The sequence below is a fragment of the Pithys albifrons genome, chromosome 6 (genome assembly GCF_047495875.1).
Source record: "Pithys albifrons albifrons isolate INPA30051 chromosome 6, PitAlb_v1, whole genome shotgun sequence".
NCBI lineage: Eukaryota > Metazoa > Chordata > Aves > Passeriformes > Thamnophilidae > Pithys > Pithys albifrons.
Genome location: NC_092463.1, coordinates 38,987,839 through 39,001,507, shown reverse-complemented (window position 1 = coordinate 39,001,507; position 13,669 = coordinate 38,987,839). Strand labels below are relative to the sequence as shown.

At 40.3% G+C, this 13,669-nt stretch overlaps 1 protein-coding gene across 1 annotated transcript in view; it reads right to left on the bottom strand.

Moving 5' to 3' along the window:
- Positions 1-12,117, bottom strand: part of LTK (leukocyte receptor tyrosine kinase) — a 94,729-nt gene extending 82,612 nt beyond the window's left edge. The window contains exon 1 of the mRNA XM_071559450.1: positions 12,038-12,117. Coding sequence (XP_071415551.1) covers positions 12,038-12,080 — 43 coding nt within the window. The 5' untranslated portion in view covers positions 12,081-12,117. The remainder of the gene's footprint in view (positions 1-12,037) is intronic.
- Positions 12,118-13,669: the final 1,552 nt, after the last annotated feature.

The window sequence follows — 13,669 nt, the reverse complement described above, 5'->3', positions numbered from 1 at the left end:
TCATTCTCTACAACTACCTGAAAGGAGGTTGTAACAAGGTGGGGTGTTTATCTCTTCTGCCTGGTAACAAGTGATAGGACAAGAAGAAATGGCCTCAAGTTGCACCAGGGGAGGTTTAGATTGGACAGTGGGAAGTTTCTTGGAACAGGCTGCCCAGGAGAGTGATGAAATCATCATCCCTGGAAATGTTCAAAAGACGTGCAGATGTAGAACTCGGGGACATGGTTTAGTGGTGGACTTGGCAGTACTGGGTTAAGAGTTGGACTCCATCTTGGAGTTGTTTTCCAACCTAAATGATTATATGATTCTATTTGCATTGCCCTGTGCTGTGAATAAATGTTTGTGATGCTTAAAGAATTACAGCATAAGGTGTTGGCAAGAAGCAAGCCTTAATATGAATTTGTGAAAGTGCAATTGTAACAGAGTTTAGTGGCAAGTTTCAATTTATTACTTACCACATGAATCAAACACACAAGGAAAAGTCAAAATAGAATCAAAGAACATAAATAGAAAAGATAAGGATGCAGAAGGGTTTAGCAGCACTTAATCATTAAATCATTTAACAATTAAAAAGCAATCCAATAGAATTTACTGTAATTATAACAGTGACAATTATAGATTTGCATTAACCAACAGTCACACATAACCAAGTTACACACATGCACACAGGCAAAGAGCTGTATATGTCTATATCTATGTGTATTCCTCCACATAGGAGTGGCTTAGATGAGAATTCCATCTTGTGTTAAGAAAGAGTGCTGTGTAACCTAACATAGTGCCATGACCACATCTGAAGTATCCAAGCAAGAATCTTTTACTGTATCTTTTTATATAACAATATTTTTGGAAGTCTGGGTAGAGAGTAAATGCAGTTGGGACACTGAATTTCTACTTCATTGTCTCCTACTCAGAGTCTTCTCAGAGCAGACTAGGTTTTGGAGTTACTCTGGGGCATGGCAGGAAGCCAGCTCAGTTCCCAGGACTCCAGTAGGGGCAGGCTTCCCTGGTACAGCCCTGTGAGGGCAGCTTGAATTTGGCTTTGAAGGCAGTCATGAGCACTGCTGTACCTCCACATCAACATGCTGAGGGCACTCAGTGCAGTGCCCAGACCTGTGTCTCTGAAGAAGATGCAGTTACCATGCCAACAAAGGTGGAAAAACAACTACCCCTACCATTATCTCCTCAGCATATCCCTGTCAGCCCTAGAGTCAAACACCTTTCAAACACCTTCCTCACATCCTCAGCTAGAAATTGTTGCCAGCTTCCAAGGTAGAGACCAGAACTTTGCCAGCAAATGCTCCAGCAGCGTGTGGAGTCTGCCAGTGCCAGCTGAAACTCCCAAATGGGCTTCCTAACAGCTGAGCCTTCCAATGCTTGCTGGACTCCACAAGAGGAAAGTAGTCAAACAAATGCTCTAAGGAGGATAAGAAGGTGGAATGTAAAACTGAGCACATATTCAAGCAGTGTATTAAACATCTTGTCAGCCAAGATTTGAGATGTCTTCCTTGCATCACAGCTAACATTCTCTGCTGCTGTAAGTAATGTCTGCCTTCAAAGCACACATAGCCAGAGTAATGTGTGCTTTATACCTTGCATACACTTATTCTTTCCACTTTACACATCTGGAAATTTAGGTTTTGAAACTCAAGGAATAGAGACATGAGGTGGACTGTTTTGCATTCTCTTAAAACTCATGCCAGGTGTGAGTAACAGAACCAGAGAAATAAGCCGTGTACTTCTTACAAGACCTAAAGACACCAGTGCATCCTTCACTGAGCTCAGCCTGCCAGGCACTCCCACCCACTGTGTGTAAGAGGTACCAAGCCACAAACAAAAGATGAAGATGTGGCAGTAGGCCTGACAAAGTGTGCATTATTGGGAATGGCTTTGCACAGCAGGTGAAATAGTCAGAAAAGTTACAAGACCATAAAACTAAATTTGACTTAATAAAACTCCTAACATTTGGAACACAGATCTGTCAAGATGATGAGGGGGACTGAGAAAGAGAAGCTGATTAGTGTCTTTTAGTCAGCATTCACAGAAGTGGTTTTTTTGGAATAACACCAATATTTTTTGTACCTAGGAAACAAACACCAGCAATTACAGCTATCTTCTCTTTTTTCCTAAGTTGAAACTATACTCTGAAAATTGTTATACAAATGATCAGGCTGGCATGAAAAATATTAATCAGGTCACCAGAGAAACAAGAGGGAATTCTACATCTATTCATTGGTGCAGTGCCTTCTCAGGAGCAGATAAGGATACAGTATGGAAATGCAATACAAATGCAAACCTTTAAGGAGAACACTTGTGTTTCTTCCACCAATGGAAAAGTCAAAGCTGTTCCAAGATTCTTGTCAGTAACCCAACATTCAATGTGAAAGAATAAGCCTCTTTTTTAAAAGTAAATTTCTGCTGAAATGAAGTTTTAGATTCCCCTTAATTATACTTTTAAAAAAATTTTTTAAAATTCTGCACACTGGATCTATTTTAAGGAACTAGATCATACTATTTTAAGTCTCACTGCGTCAGAATAAGGGAGATAAAACAGACAAAATAAGGCAAGGATTAAGGCACCAGGCCTAAGTAGCCTTTCCAAACCCTTATGGAAACCAGTTCTAGGAAATCTGACTCCCCTTACCGTATTGTAAATGAAACAGGTAATATAACCTTCCATCTTTCTTTGCCCAACTTGAATTTAAGGACATATTAAAAGAAAAAACTGATTTATTTCATACATTTACTCTTAGTAGTATGTTAGGATGACTGAAAGAATGACAAATGTCTCCAGTGCTGCCAGTGCTTGTAATTCTATTCTGAATTCAGCTCTCTGCAGTGTTTTTCTTAAACATGCAGTTTCTGGAGCCATGTAATGACATGAAAATTACAGCAACAAAAATGACTTAATAGTTACCCAGGATAGCAAACACAAACTGGAAAGACTCAGAAACCAGATGGCTCATAAATATGTTTGTTTTAATTTAATAATTCTTAACCCTATCTTGTGATGCAAAACCTGAGTTTAGATAGCTTAGGTACCACAAAAACAGTTCTTGCTATACTTTTACCCTTTGCTGAGCTCAGAAAGACTAAGCAAAGGTACATTCACCAGCTTTATTTCTTGCTCCTTTGTGTGTTTGGGTCTCCAAGAATGGAAGGACTTGCTTAAGACTACTCTTAAATGTAGCTGACTTTTTTTTTTTTTAAACTCATGGGAACACTTCTGTGCATGCCAGAGCCAGTAAAATATTTTGTGTATAAAATTTAAGCCTGGGCTCAAAACTATTTTAGTGTCTTCCTTTAAGATGATAAATGTAAACCCCAGCTCTCCACCTTCTGAACAGGTTCAGTCCTATCCTTGAATGTTTAAGAGCACCTCCTCTTAATAACACTCTATACATGGGTCAAAGTTGAAAACAGGCTATTTTGTCTAAAGATCTAAGAAGAGACTTGAAGCCCACAAAACATCATGATGTGTCTCTTACTCCTCAGAAATGCAGCATCAATGATAGGATTCAGACTATTAGTCTGGATTTTGTTCTCTAAAACTGTTGAAAGTTTTGTTAGCTGGATGAAAAAACAAACTAACCTGGTCCAAAAATAAGGGTCAAAACCATAACCCGATGAGAGTTAACAGCAGTATTTTCCTGCTTAGGAAAACAGGATTGTAGGTATTTTCACAGTGTTGCAAATTCATAAGGCAGTTGTCAGCCCACTGACATCAAGCTGGACAAGGCTGGCATTGAGCACTTCCTCTATTGCAGAGAAGGTAAAGCAGACATCCCTATATCAGGGTATATAGACAGGATATACAGACAGCTGTATCAGGGTGTGTTTAGACAGCCTAAATTCAGTCATCTAATCACACAGGTTCGTTTCACAAGACACTTATTTCAATGACTGTGAGGAGATATTCAGGAAAAAAAAGATATTCAGGGCTGGCCAGAGAGGTTGAGATGGGCATGCATGCTGGAGAGATGAGCTAAACATTGCCCAAATGTTAACCTCCTTCATGTTCATTCAGTCTCACGAGCCCTAGGAAACCAGGAGAAGAATCACCACTTCTATCTCTGAAATTCTGTTTTCTTGTGTGCTGGTTTTGGCTGGGTAGAGTTGATTTTCTTCACAGTGGCTGGTGTGGGGCTGTGTTTTTTGTGAATTGTGCTGAATACAGGGTTGAAAACAGTGATGGTTTTTTTTATTGCTGAGCAGCGCTCACACAAGGCAAAGACCTTTTCTGATTTTTGTACTGCCACACTGTCAAGAAAGTTGGGGGTGCAGGGGAATCTGGGAGGTGACACAGCCGGGACAGGTGACTCAAAATGACCAAAAGCATATTCCATACCATATGACATCAAGCTCAGTATATAGAAGGAGAAGTAAAAAAGGAGGAAGGAAGGGGGGGAACATTTGGAGTGATAGTGTTTGCCTTCCCACTGTTACATATGATGGGGCTCTGTTCTTCTGGGGATGGCTGAGCACCTGCCTGCCCATGGGAAGCAGTGAACTACTTCCTTGTGTTGATTTGCTTACATGCATAGCTTTTGCTTGCCCTGTTAAACTGCCTTTACGTCAGACCAGCAATTTTCTACCTTTTATCTTTACAATTCTCCCCACAAGCCTGCTGATCGGGGAGGGAGGGAGGGAGGGAGGGAGGGGAGGGAGGGGAGAGAGGGGAGAGAGGGGAGAGAGGGGAGAGAGGGGAGAGAGGGGAGAGAGGGGAGAGAGGGGAGAGAGGGGAGAGAGTCTCATTAAACTTAGACATTAAACTGCTAGCCTGCATGGGGTTAAAGAAAGCTTCTTTCAGAGATTTTAAATACTATTTGGGCTCCTGCAGTGACTATAAACACAAAAAATGCTCCTGTTGTGAATTACATACTTTAAAAGTGTTACTCATGTAAAGAGATCTGAACTCCAGCACAGTACACGCCAGAATGCCACAGAGTAAATTCTAAAAATGTGTTAAAGACCACGGAAGTGTCAAATGGTCATGCTTTTCTCTGATTCTATTTGCCAAAGTCAAAGGAACAAATAGGTTTTAATCACCCAGAGCTCAGTAGGAAAAAAAATATAAGTAGTAGATACTTGGAAAATTAAAACTGCAGTTAAATGTAACAACAGAAACACAAAATAAAAAGCCATTTATACAGCTAAGGTATTAGAAGTGTGTAAGCATAATCAGCCATGCTCCTTACATTGTCTAAAATATTAGTCAAGGCGTCACAGTCTGCAAAACAGCCAAATGAATTATCCAGTGAAGCAAAGCAGTTGTTCAGTTCAGTTCCAGTTTGAATTCTGCTCTGCCTGAGGTTGCTCTAGTTCAGGCTGACAGCTGCTAACCCTTTCTTTGGTAATCCCAAATCACACTGGCTGGATCCTGGTCTCCATTGCAAGAGTTCCTCCTCCTCTGCTCAGATTTGGCCACCTTGTATCCTCTCTGTATATACCCCCAGTTTCCTCCCGCCTCCCTAAGCCCAGGAAAGAGAAGCAGATACTGTGAGGCAGAGCTACAAAGGGCAGTGCCCAATCACTCAAGAGTTCACTCTCAGCATACAGAAAAAGATCTTGGTCACAAAGCTGCAGAGCCACCCAAACCAGATCTGCATTACTGCACAGAAACAGGTGCTTCCCATGACATCTCTACTGTGGGAAGTGTGATTTCAGAGAATTAAGACTCTTAATCACTAACATATCCAGTTCAGTTCTCATTGAAGTTCCAATATGACTGCTATGACTGGGTCAGTTCTGATTCAAGGCAAGAAAAAGATTCCAGTCTGGGTTACTTTTGGTTCCAGGATAGCATAAAAACTCATCAGGACAACATAGGAACGGACACTTCTCATCTCCTGCATTTAATTCTGCCCCAAAAACCAGCATCACATCCCTTCATGTCACTTCCTAGTGTCACTCTCACTCAGTTACTTTATCACTCCAATAATTTTAATATATAAATATGTACCACCATAAACATAGACACAAAGGAGAGGTGTGGATGCTTTTAGCCCAGAAATTTTAGTTGTTTATGCCCTCAAACACATGCTGTGCTACAACTGGGCCCGGGGGGGGGGGGGGGGAGAAAAAAGAAAAGAAAAAGAACCAAAAAACCTAACTGAGCAACTGAAATGCATGAATAAATGCATCATTCTTGGCTGATAAGCCAAAGCTTATGGGATTTCAGATACTAATTAGCTGAAAATCTGTGATGTCTTATTGAAAGACATGGCTGTCCCATTAGATAGGGCAAAAGTTAGGCAAGGATAAAACTGTGCATTTTGAAAAGACTTCACTTTTAATTCTATAATTCTATACTTCAGTCTCATTCTTGACTACCTCTAACTCTGATGAACCTGCTGTACAGTAGATTTTAAAGTCAATCAGCACCATTTTCAGAGTTTTTACTTTTACGTGGAATAGAATAGTTCAATTGGAAGTGACCTATAACAATTATGCAGTCCAATAGCCTAAAATAAAGCCAGTTGAAAATCTTAACAAGTTTTTTACTGACAAGCAGAGAATTCTGTAGTTTAATGCTTTTTCAGTCAGACTTATGTTAAGGAGTACATAGAGAAAACAACCTGAAATTCTCCTAGAAAGATAAAACCTGGCCTGTGGGTGAGCATCTCACTGAAATTTTGAGCTCTTTATTTGCTCAGTACACATGGCAGCGTTGCTTTTTCTAGGTGAGGAAGGCTGGAATGTCACCTCTGTTTCCTTTTATGTCGTTTCCCTCTATTTGCTTTACTCCGTGAGGGTCAGTTGTGCTGGTGTGAAACACACTGGGAGAAGCTGCAGTGTGGAGGCACAGCACCTTGAGGAAAGCTCTGAGAAACAGCACACCTGAGGGAGGTAAAATGCTTCAGTGACACCCAGTCACTTGCCTGGGAGCTGTAGTACTTTAGGCATTGCAGAAACCTGTGGAGGTCTTGACGCTACATTTGCTCAACTGTAAAAGTCCTACACCTTGAGCTTCCATCTTGTGTTTCCATCATAAAAAGGCAGGAACTTGACATTTCCCAGGCACAGACCCTCCAACCTCTAATGGTGCTGCACCAGTCACAATTTGAATAAAGGACTCTACATGTTCCTCTTTCAGCACATAACACACCAGTGTGATCTGTTACCTCTCTCTTAAGAGCTGTTACAGAGACCTCAGCTCCCTATGCCCTCAGAGCACATCTGTCAGACCAGCTGCAAGTCACCTCTTATCAAACATTGCAACTCCCTTTTCCAAGCTGGCCTGCTCTCCTACCTGCCACAGGTTTCATCTTTGTGCACTCCCTGTCCTGCTGACAGCAGGCCACATCAAAGCACTGAGTTTGTTATGCCAGGAGAGGAGAGAAGCAGAGGAGCAATTATCATGAAATGGGAGGAAGAGGAATTGTAAGAGGAAGGACTGATGCTGAGAGGCAGGAAAAGACTATGAGCCTGATCCAATTAATTAACATAATTAATGTCATTATTTTCCTCCTCTGATTTAAGGATTCAATACAGGAATCATGCTTACTTGTAAGAGTCTCAGATAAAAGTCTCCAGATACAGAAGGCAAGATGTTACATTGTTCTAACTGTATGCCCACAGAGGTCCATCAATTTGAGTTAACTATGAAGAACCCATGTATTCTTTTCTCTCCATTTATTCCTGGAAAGAGCTCATCTATCTCACCTCTCAGCATCTGCTTTGTGCAGCTGTTTTTACTAAAGGTTTGCAGAAAGTTGTCTTTTTTTCCTTTATTTCTGAGGAATCTGGTCCAATACCAAGCTACAAACAGTACCAACCACTGCCTGTATGTACAATAATGAACATCAGCCTAAGGATAAACACTTGCAAGCACAAATCTAAGTACAAATCGGTATGAGGTATTACAAAATAACTGTGCAGCTTTAATACAAAATGGAAAACCAACCAACCAACCAAAACCCATCACAGGTCAACATAAAAAAATCTTTCAGAAGCTTTATAAAATTTCAAAGAGAGACACGTGTCAGGGAGTGCTGAACTAGAATAGTTCAGGTCAAAACAAAACATTCAATATTAAGTCATGTTTTACACTTTTAAAATAAAGACTTCTCTGAGCAAAAATTTGGATTTAAAAAAGAAAAGGGAATTAAAACAGATAGACATATTTGAATGTCTCAATATTAACTGACTGGTGCATGCACAAAACAAAGAGCCAAACATAACAATTCAAAACCTAGAAGGCTTTATAAAGAATTTTAGTGTTACTATATCAGCATTTTTCACTAAAATTAATTCAAGATGAAAATTTCTCTCCACTCTTGTCACAGACATCACAGATGCACTTCTACACACCAGCACAGCCAGCATGTACCCTGCCACACATAGAAGAAGGCTAAAGACAGGGACCCTCCTGTGTATCTATTTAGGACTCCAGGGCGTGGGAGAGGAATGTTTTTGAAACTTCGCTGGAGTGGGGCATCCTTTTCTCCAACTTTGATCTTATGGACTCATTAGAAACTGTGCAGCTATGTAACACAAACAAAAGGATGAATTTCTCCTATGTCTGAGTTCAAGACATTGTTTTCAGCTCTAAAGTAAGAGCACACACGGCTCACTACCTGATTTCTTCCTCCTCTAACTTAGTCCTCCCTCCTGATGTAGTTTACAAATCTCCAGTATTTGCATGTGCTCCCTTGCTGTAGAATTCCCATATATCTATCCTATCCTTTTCTACTGTATTTCAAAAGGTCTTCAACTTTGTAATGTCTGTAACTTGAAAAGAACTGTCTTGTTTTTATTTCAAGGCATCCACTCAATATTTGACTTCCAATGGTAGTCATAGTGCCTTGAATTGCATATCTGGACAGGGCATGTATATGGACACATGCTGTCATTTCTAGCGTAAAGGACTGTGGATCTAATTCCTGAAACAAATTTCAAGGATCACTTGGTGCTATCCTGGTTGGAACAATTTAAGTGAAACCACTACTGTAGCTGTGTGCTACTTTAACTGAGCAGAAATAAGCACAAGAAGAAGAAAATAAGAGAGAAATTCTTCAATGAAGAGGCAAAAGAGAACACGGGCTCCCAGCCCTTCCAGTCTTGGCATACTCTCATCCAAAGAAAGGGTTACACAAAGCACTAAAGGTTTGTCTAAATGAGATGGATGCACTGGTTTATTATAAATTGGCTTACAACAAAATGAGGTACTCCTATATCTTTGTGTACATGTGAACTGATTAAACTTGAACCAGTTTATACTCCCTCCACAACACAAGTCAGTTCAGTCCTGAGAGGCAGATACACCCAGGAAGAGAAACAAAACATCTGGGGCTTCTGAAAACTGTTAGGCAGATGCAAGCATTCAGGAATGGGACATTCATCACTGCCATGCTAATATACCATTCCACAAATAAGCAAAAAGTTGGTTGTCTTACTTCTAAACCTGTCATCAACCTTCCTATATTTCTATGCCTTAGAAAGGATTCAACAAAACCCAAAACCATAACCATTTCTCAGGTTGAAATTAAATATAAGTGACCCTATTCTGTGATAGCCCCACTACAATTGTTGGAAAGGCCTGAAAAGAAAGTCCTGACAAAATACCTCTACTAATATTATCTCATGGACTGTGGTTATAGTCAATAGCTAAACTCTGAACAATGACATAAGCATGATCATACTTTTGGAAAGGTATTTGAGATTTGCTTAGAATGTATGTTGTACTGTAATTTTGTAGATAGTTGGCTTTCCACATTCAAAGGCAAGAGTATTACATCTGGCCAAGGACAACCTGGTTTCTTGTAGAAGAGAAAAGGACTGACCTACTCCCTCCACAAAGCTCAAATAATCGAAGAAAATCATCCAATATGAAGGCTCAAAGTAATGCTTAAATAAAAAGAAAATTAAAATAAAAAGAAAAATTCTCCCAAATATTCATCTTGTGTCTTTTTTCACCTTCTTCCAAGCCATCTTGGGAGGCCTGGGGCTAGTGTGTAACCTCAGTCTCTGAATGACTACGAAGTCAGTTTAACACTAAACAAGGCACGTCTGTGCACTGAATCCTTTCCTGGTTTTCCTACTGTTGCTTTGGGGGTTCTTTTTCTGAGGGTTTTTCTGCTGCTGTTCTCTACAGCTTTCTGAATTTTCTCGTAGTCTTAATTTTTGCACTGAGAAGAGTTCCAGTATCCTCCAGTGTTTTGGTGTGCCAAAAATTTTCAATGGATAGGAACTCTGAAATCATACTTTTATGGCAGAACTCACTAAAAAGGAATATGCCAGTCAGTAAAACAAAAGAGAGAAAAGAGGATCAGCAAATTCCCTCATCACTAAGACCTTGGGCTTTCCAAATAAAGAAGAAAATGTAAGGCCACTCCAAGAATATGTTCCAGCAAAAATTCCTCAGTGGAAACACAAGTGGTTTTTAAAATAATTTGTGTAGAGTCTGAAAGCTGACCATAATAGCCCCATGAGACAAGGAACTCCCATGTGAAGTTTGTGACAGCAGTTACACAGTTAAAGGCTCATGCATCCAAGTCTCTCCCTGGGTGATTAAGATTATTTTTGGCAGAAGATTGGACAGAGATTGTAAAATGTACGGTTATTTTCATTTAGCTCTTTACTTGCTCTCTCTGAAACACACTTTTTTAAAATCTCACTCCCTAATACAGTTATGCTTTATATCACAGACTGGGATACACAGCAAATATAGATGTTCCTTATATTAACCTTATTTGCGTGGTGAAAGTCATTCTGTCAAAAACATTGGGATGATATTTATTAATTCTTGATGAGACCACATGCCATAAAAACTGAGGCTATGGGGACATACAGCTCTTCTTGCATGAGATACTCTTGTCCTGGGACTCTGAAAGTAAAACAACTTCCATCCTCCCAATAGGAGTAACAGGCCAAAAGAAGTCTGAAATTAAAAACTCTGTACTATGCCTTGGTATACAATTGTAAATAGAACTAAATAATGAAACCTACTTAAAAACTGATGTCCTGCTGTGTCTTCATATAAAAATAAATATATACAAGCTTATCATTTAGCCAGTGAGAGAATTTCATTGCACTAGCAAGATCTAGCTCTAGCACCCAACAACCTGTTTGCTCTTCCTCCTTTCCTGCCTGAAATACAGAAGTGTCTCCTGATCCTCGTCTAATGGTCAAGTTGTAGTCCCTGTCTCTGCGCTGGGGGTACTACCATAACTGCAACTCTCTGTAAAGTTCAGCATATCCTGATACAGGCTTTTCTATCCTATTTTTCATAACAAGCTTGCTTGCCACTGTGCACATGTAGTAAATGTGTTCCACTCCTACCTTCTTGTCCCATCATGGCTTGTGTGCATGCTAGCTCCCAACTTCTGTCCTTTTACTGCAGCTCCCCTCCTATTATCTCCCTCCTCTCTCCTGCTGTCCTTTCATTTCTCTTGCTGTGTTTCAGAATCAAAGCTGACATTGACAGACAGAGCAGCACAAAGATTCCTTTCAAAACTCAGCCTGAGCACCACTTTTTAGGATGGGGGCTCATAACTCCATCTTTCATAGTCCCAGTGTCACCTTCTTTTCCCTTTATCTGTGTCCCTCATCTCTCTCCTCAGACAAAGCATCCTTTCCAAACTACACCTTTTTCTGTAAGCAACCTTCACTACTCTGGAGCTTTACTTTCACCTGCCTTTCCAAAATAGTCCTGAAGAAAACAGTCCAGTACCCAGAGAAGCAAAATGGTCCTAGTTTATAGCTGTTAGTTTCATGCTGAACGCTGGTACAATGACAGTGTCTGCCTCAACAGCAGTGCCTTTCTAAAATTGCAGATCACCTACTCATTTCAGTGAACAAAATTTACTTAGAATCAATAACCATGATTTGTCTTCCTACATATCACTGACTTTATGTATGTTTCATGCCAGTACTTTCACTCCTCATCCCTCCTTTTTCAACTCTCTACTGTGAAAAATAAGGCTTTTCTGGTTTTAAAGGCAAAAGGGAAGGGGCAGTGAAATAAGTCCGAGTCTCTGGGTATAAGAGGGGCTTTGCATCATAAGGAAAGGGAAGGGAAGAAAGGTAAGTTACTTACCCACTGTGATAACCCACAGCACCAGCTGTGGGGGCCACTCCATGGTTCTGCGGGGCGTGGGCAGGTCCCAGCTGGGTGCGCAGCTCTGGAGGGGACGCGCCAGGCTCTTCATGTGGGCTCCGCTGGAGCTCTGAGTCCGGGCTCGGGCTCGGGCTCCTGCTGCCTTGCAGGAGAATTCCCACCTCCTGCTCGTATGGGTCCTAGAGCCACCCTCCCTTCCTTCCCTCCTCCTCCTCCCGTTTTGCATACCGCTCCTGTACGATCAGCAAATCCACAAGGCAGTTTCTTCAGACAGGAACACATCCATCTATAAATTTTTTAGGCATTAGTAGTCACTAGAAAAAGCTGAATTCAGCATCTTACTGGGTTGTTCCTCCTTCTCAGTCCCTTTCAGCTGGCTCAATGACACACACGAGACACATGAACTGCCTGAACCAAACTCCGTTCGTGTTTAAGATGATAGCAAGGATCCCCTTGACCTGGAAGTCTGTTCACTGACTGTCCTGAAAGAGAAATCAGACCTATTTATACATATAGACCTACTTATATAGCCTAGATACTCACCTTTCTTCCCTTAACTTCACGTATAAAACTACTTAACTCCTGAACAAGACAGCCTCAGTTGGAGAGAGGTGCAGTGAGGACCTGAAGAGCAGTAAAGCACAGATACTCCACCTTCAAGCCTATGCATTCACTCTTCAATTACTTTACTTGTTAAACTCCTTTATCTTCTGGTCCATCAGCCTTTCAATTACACCAGTTCACTCTACCTTCAGTTTGTTTGCATGTGGGTTTTTCCTTCATAGGAAGTTTATTCTAAAGTTGCTATTCTTTTTAATAATCAGAATACATTATTTCTGATTAATACTCCATGAGGATATCCTTACTCTAATTTAGGAGTGCTATAGTCCAAATTACCATAATTTATTGTGGCCGTTGTGAATTTAACAGGTAGTACCTGATTCTTGAGTACAATACCATTCATGATGCCGGCACTGGAGAGATTTGGAGCTGACATAAATTAAAACCCTGATAGGTCTGCTTTGTCTGGCACTTTTCAGGCAGAAGCCTGCATTCTATTTTTAATTGTGGTTCATAGATTAGACTAAAAATTTAACTAATTTACTTAACCTTCTGTGAATCTTCCACTGATATCTCTGAGAATTATGCACTGTTCAAGGGTAGAATTTACTTTTGTACCATAACCATGTATTTAGATCTATGAATTTGTTCTTTGTTCAGCAGCACATTACTATTTTCAAAAGATTTACAGGGGCATATTTTTGAGCACAACCTGGATGACTGGAAGTAAACACCATTCTGAGGCTTTCGTCCATGGCCACATCAATTACAAAAGTATAGTAGCAAGAAAGACAGTATTTTTTGCTTATTCATTACATTTATGTAAACTGTCCCTCAAGCTAAGTAATAGACCAAGACCATTAAAAAAACAAAAAGGAAAAAAAAGAAAAAATGCTGCCAGCTTTCCATCACTTCATAAATAACTTTCTTGGCTGAAGCTCTGCAATTGCAAAGCAGGTAATTTTTTTCCTCAAATTGGTAAAAAGTAGAGGCATCTCAGAAATTTCCATACTTATCTGAACCTTCCCATAAACAGAAATGTAAATAATC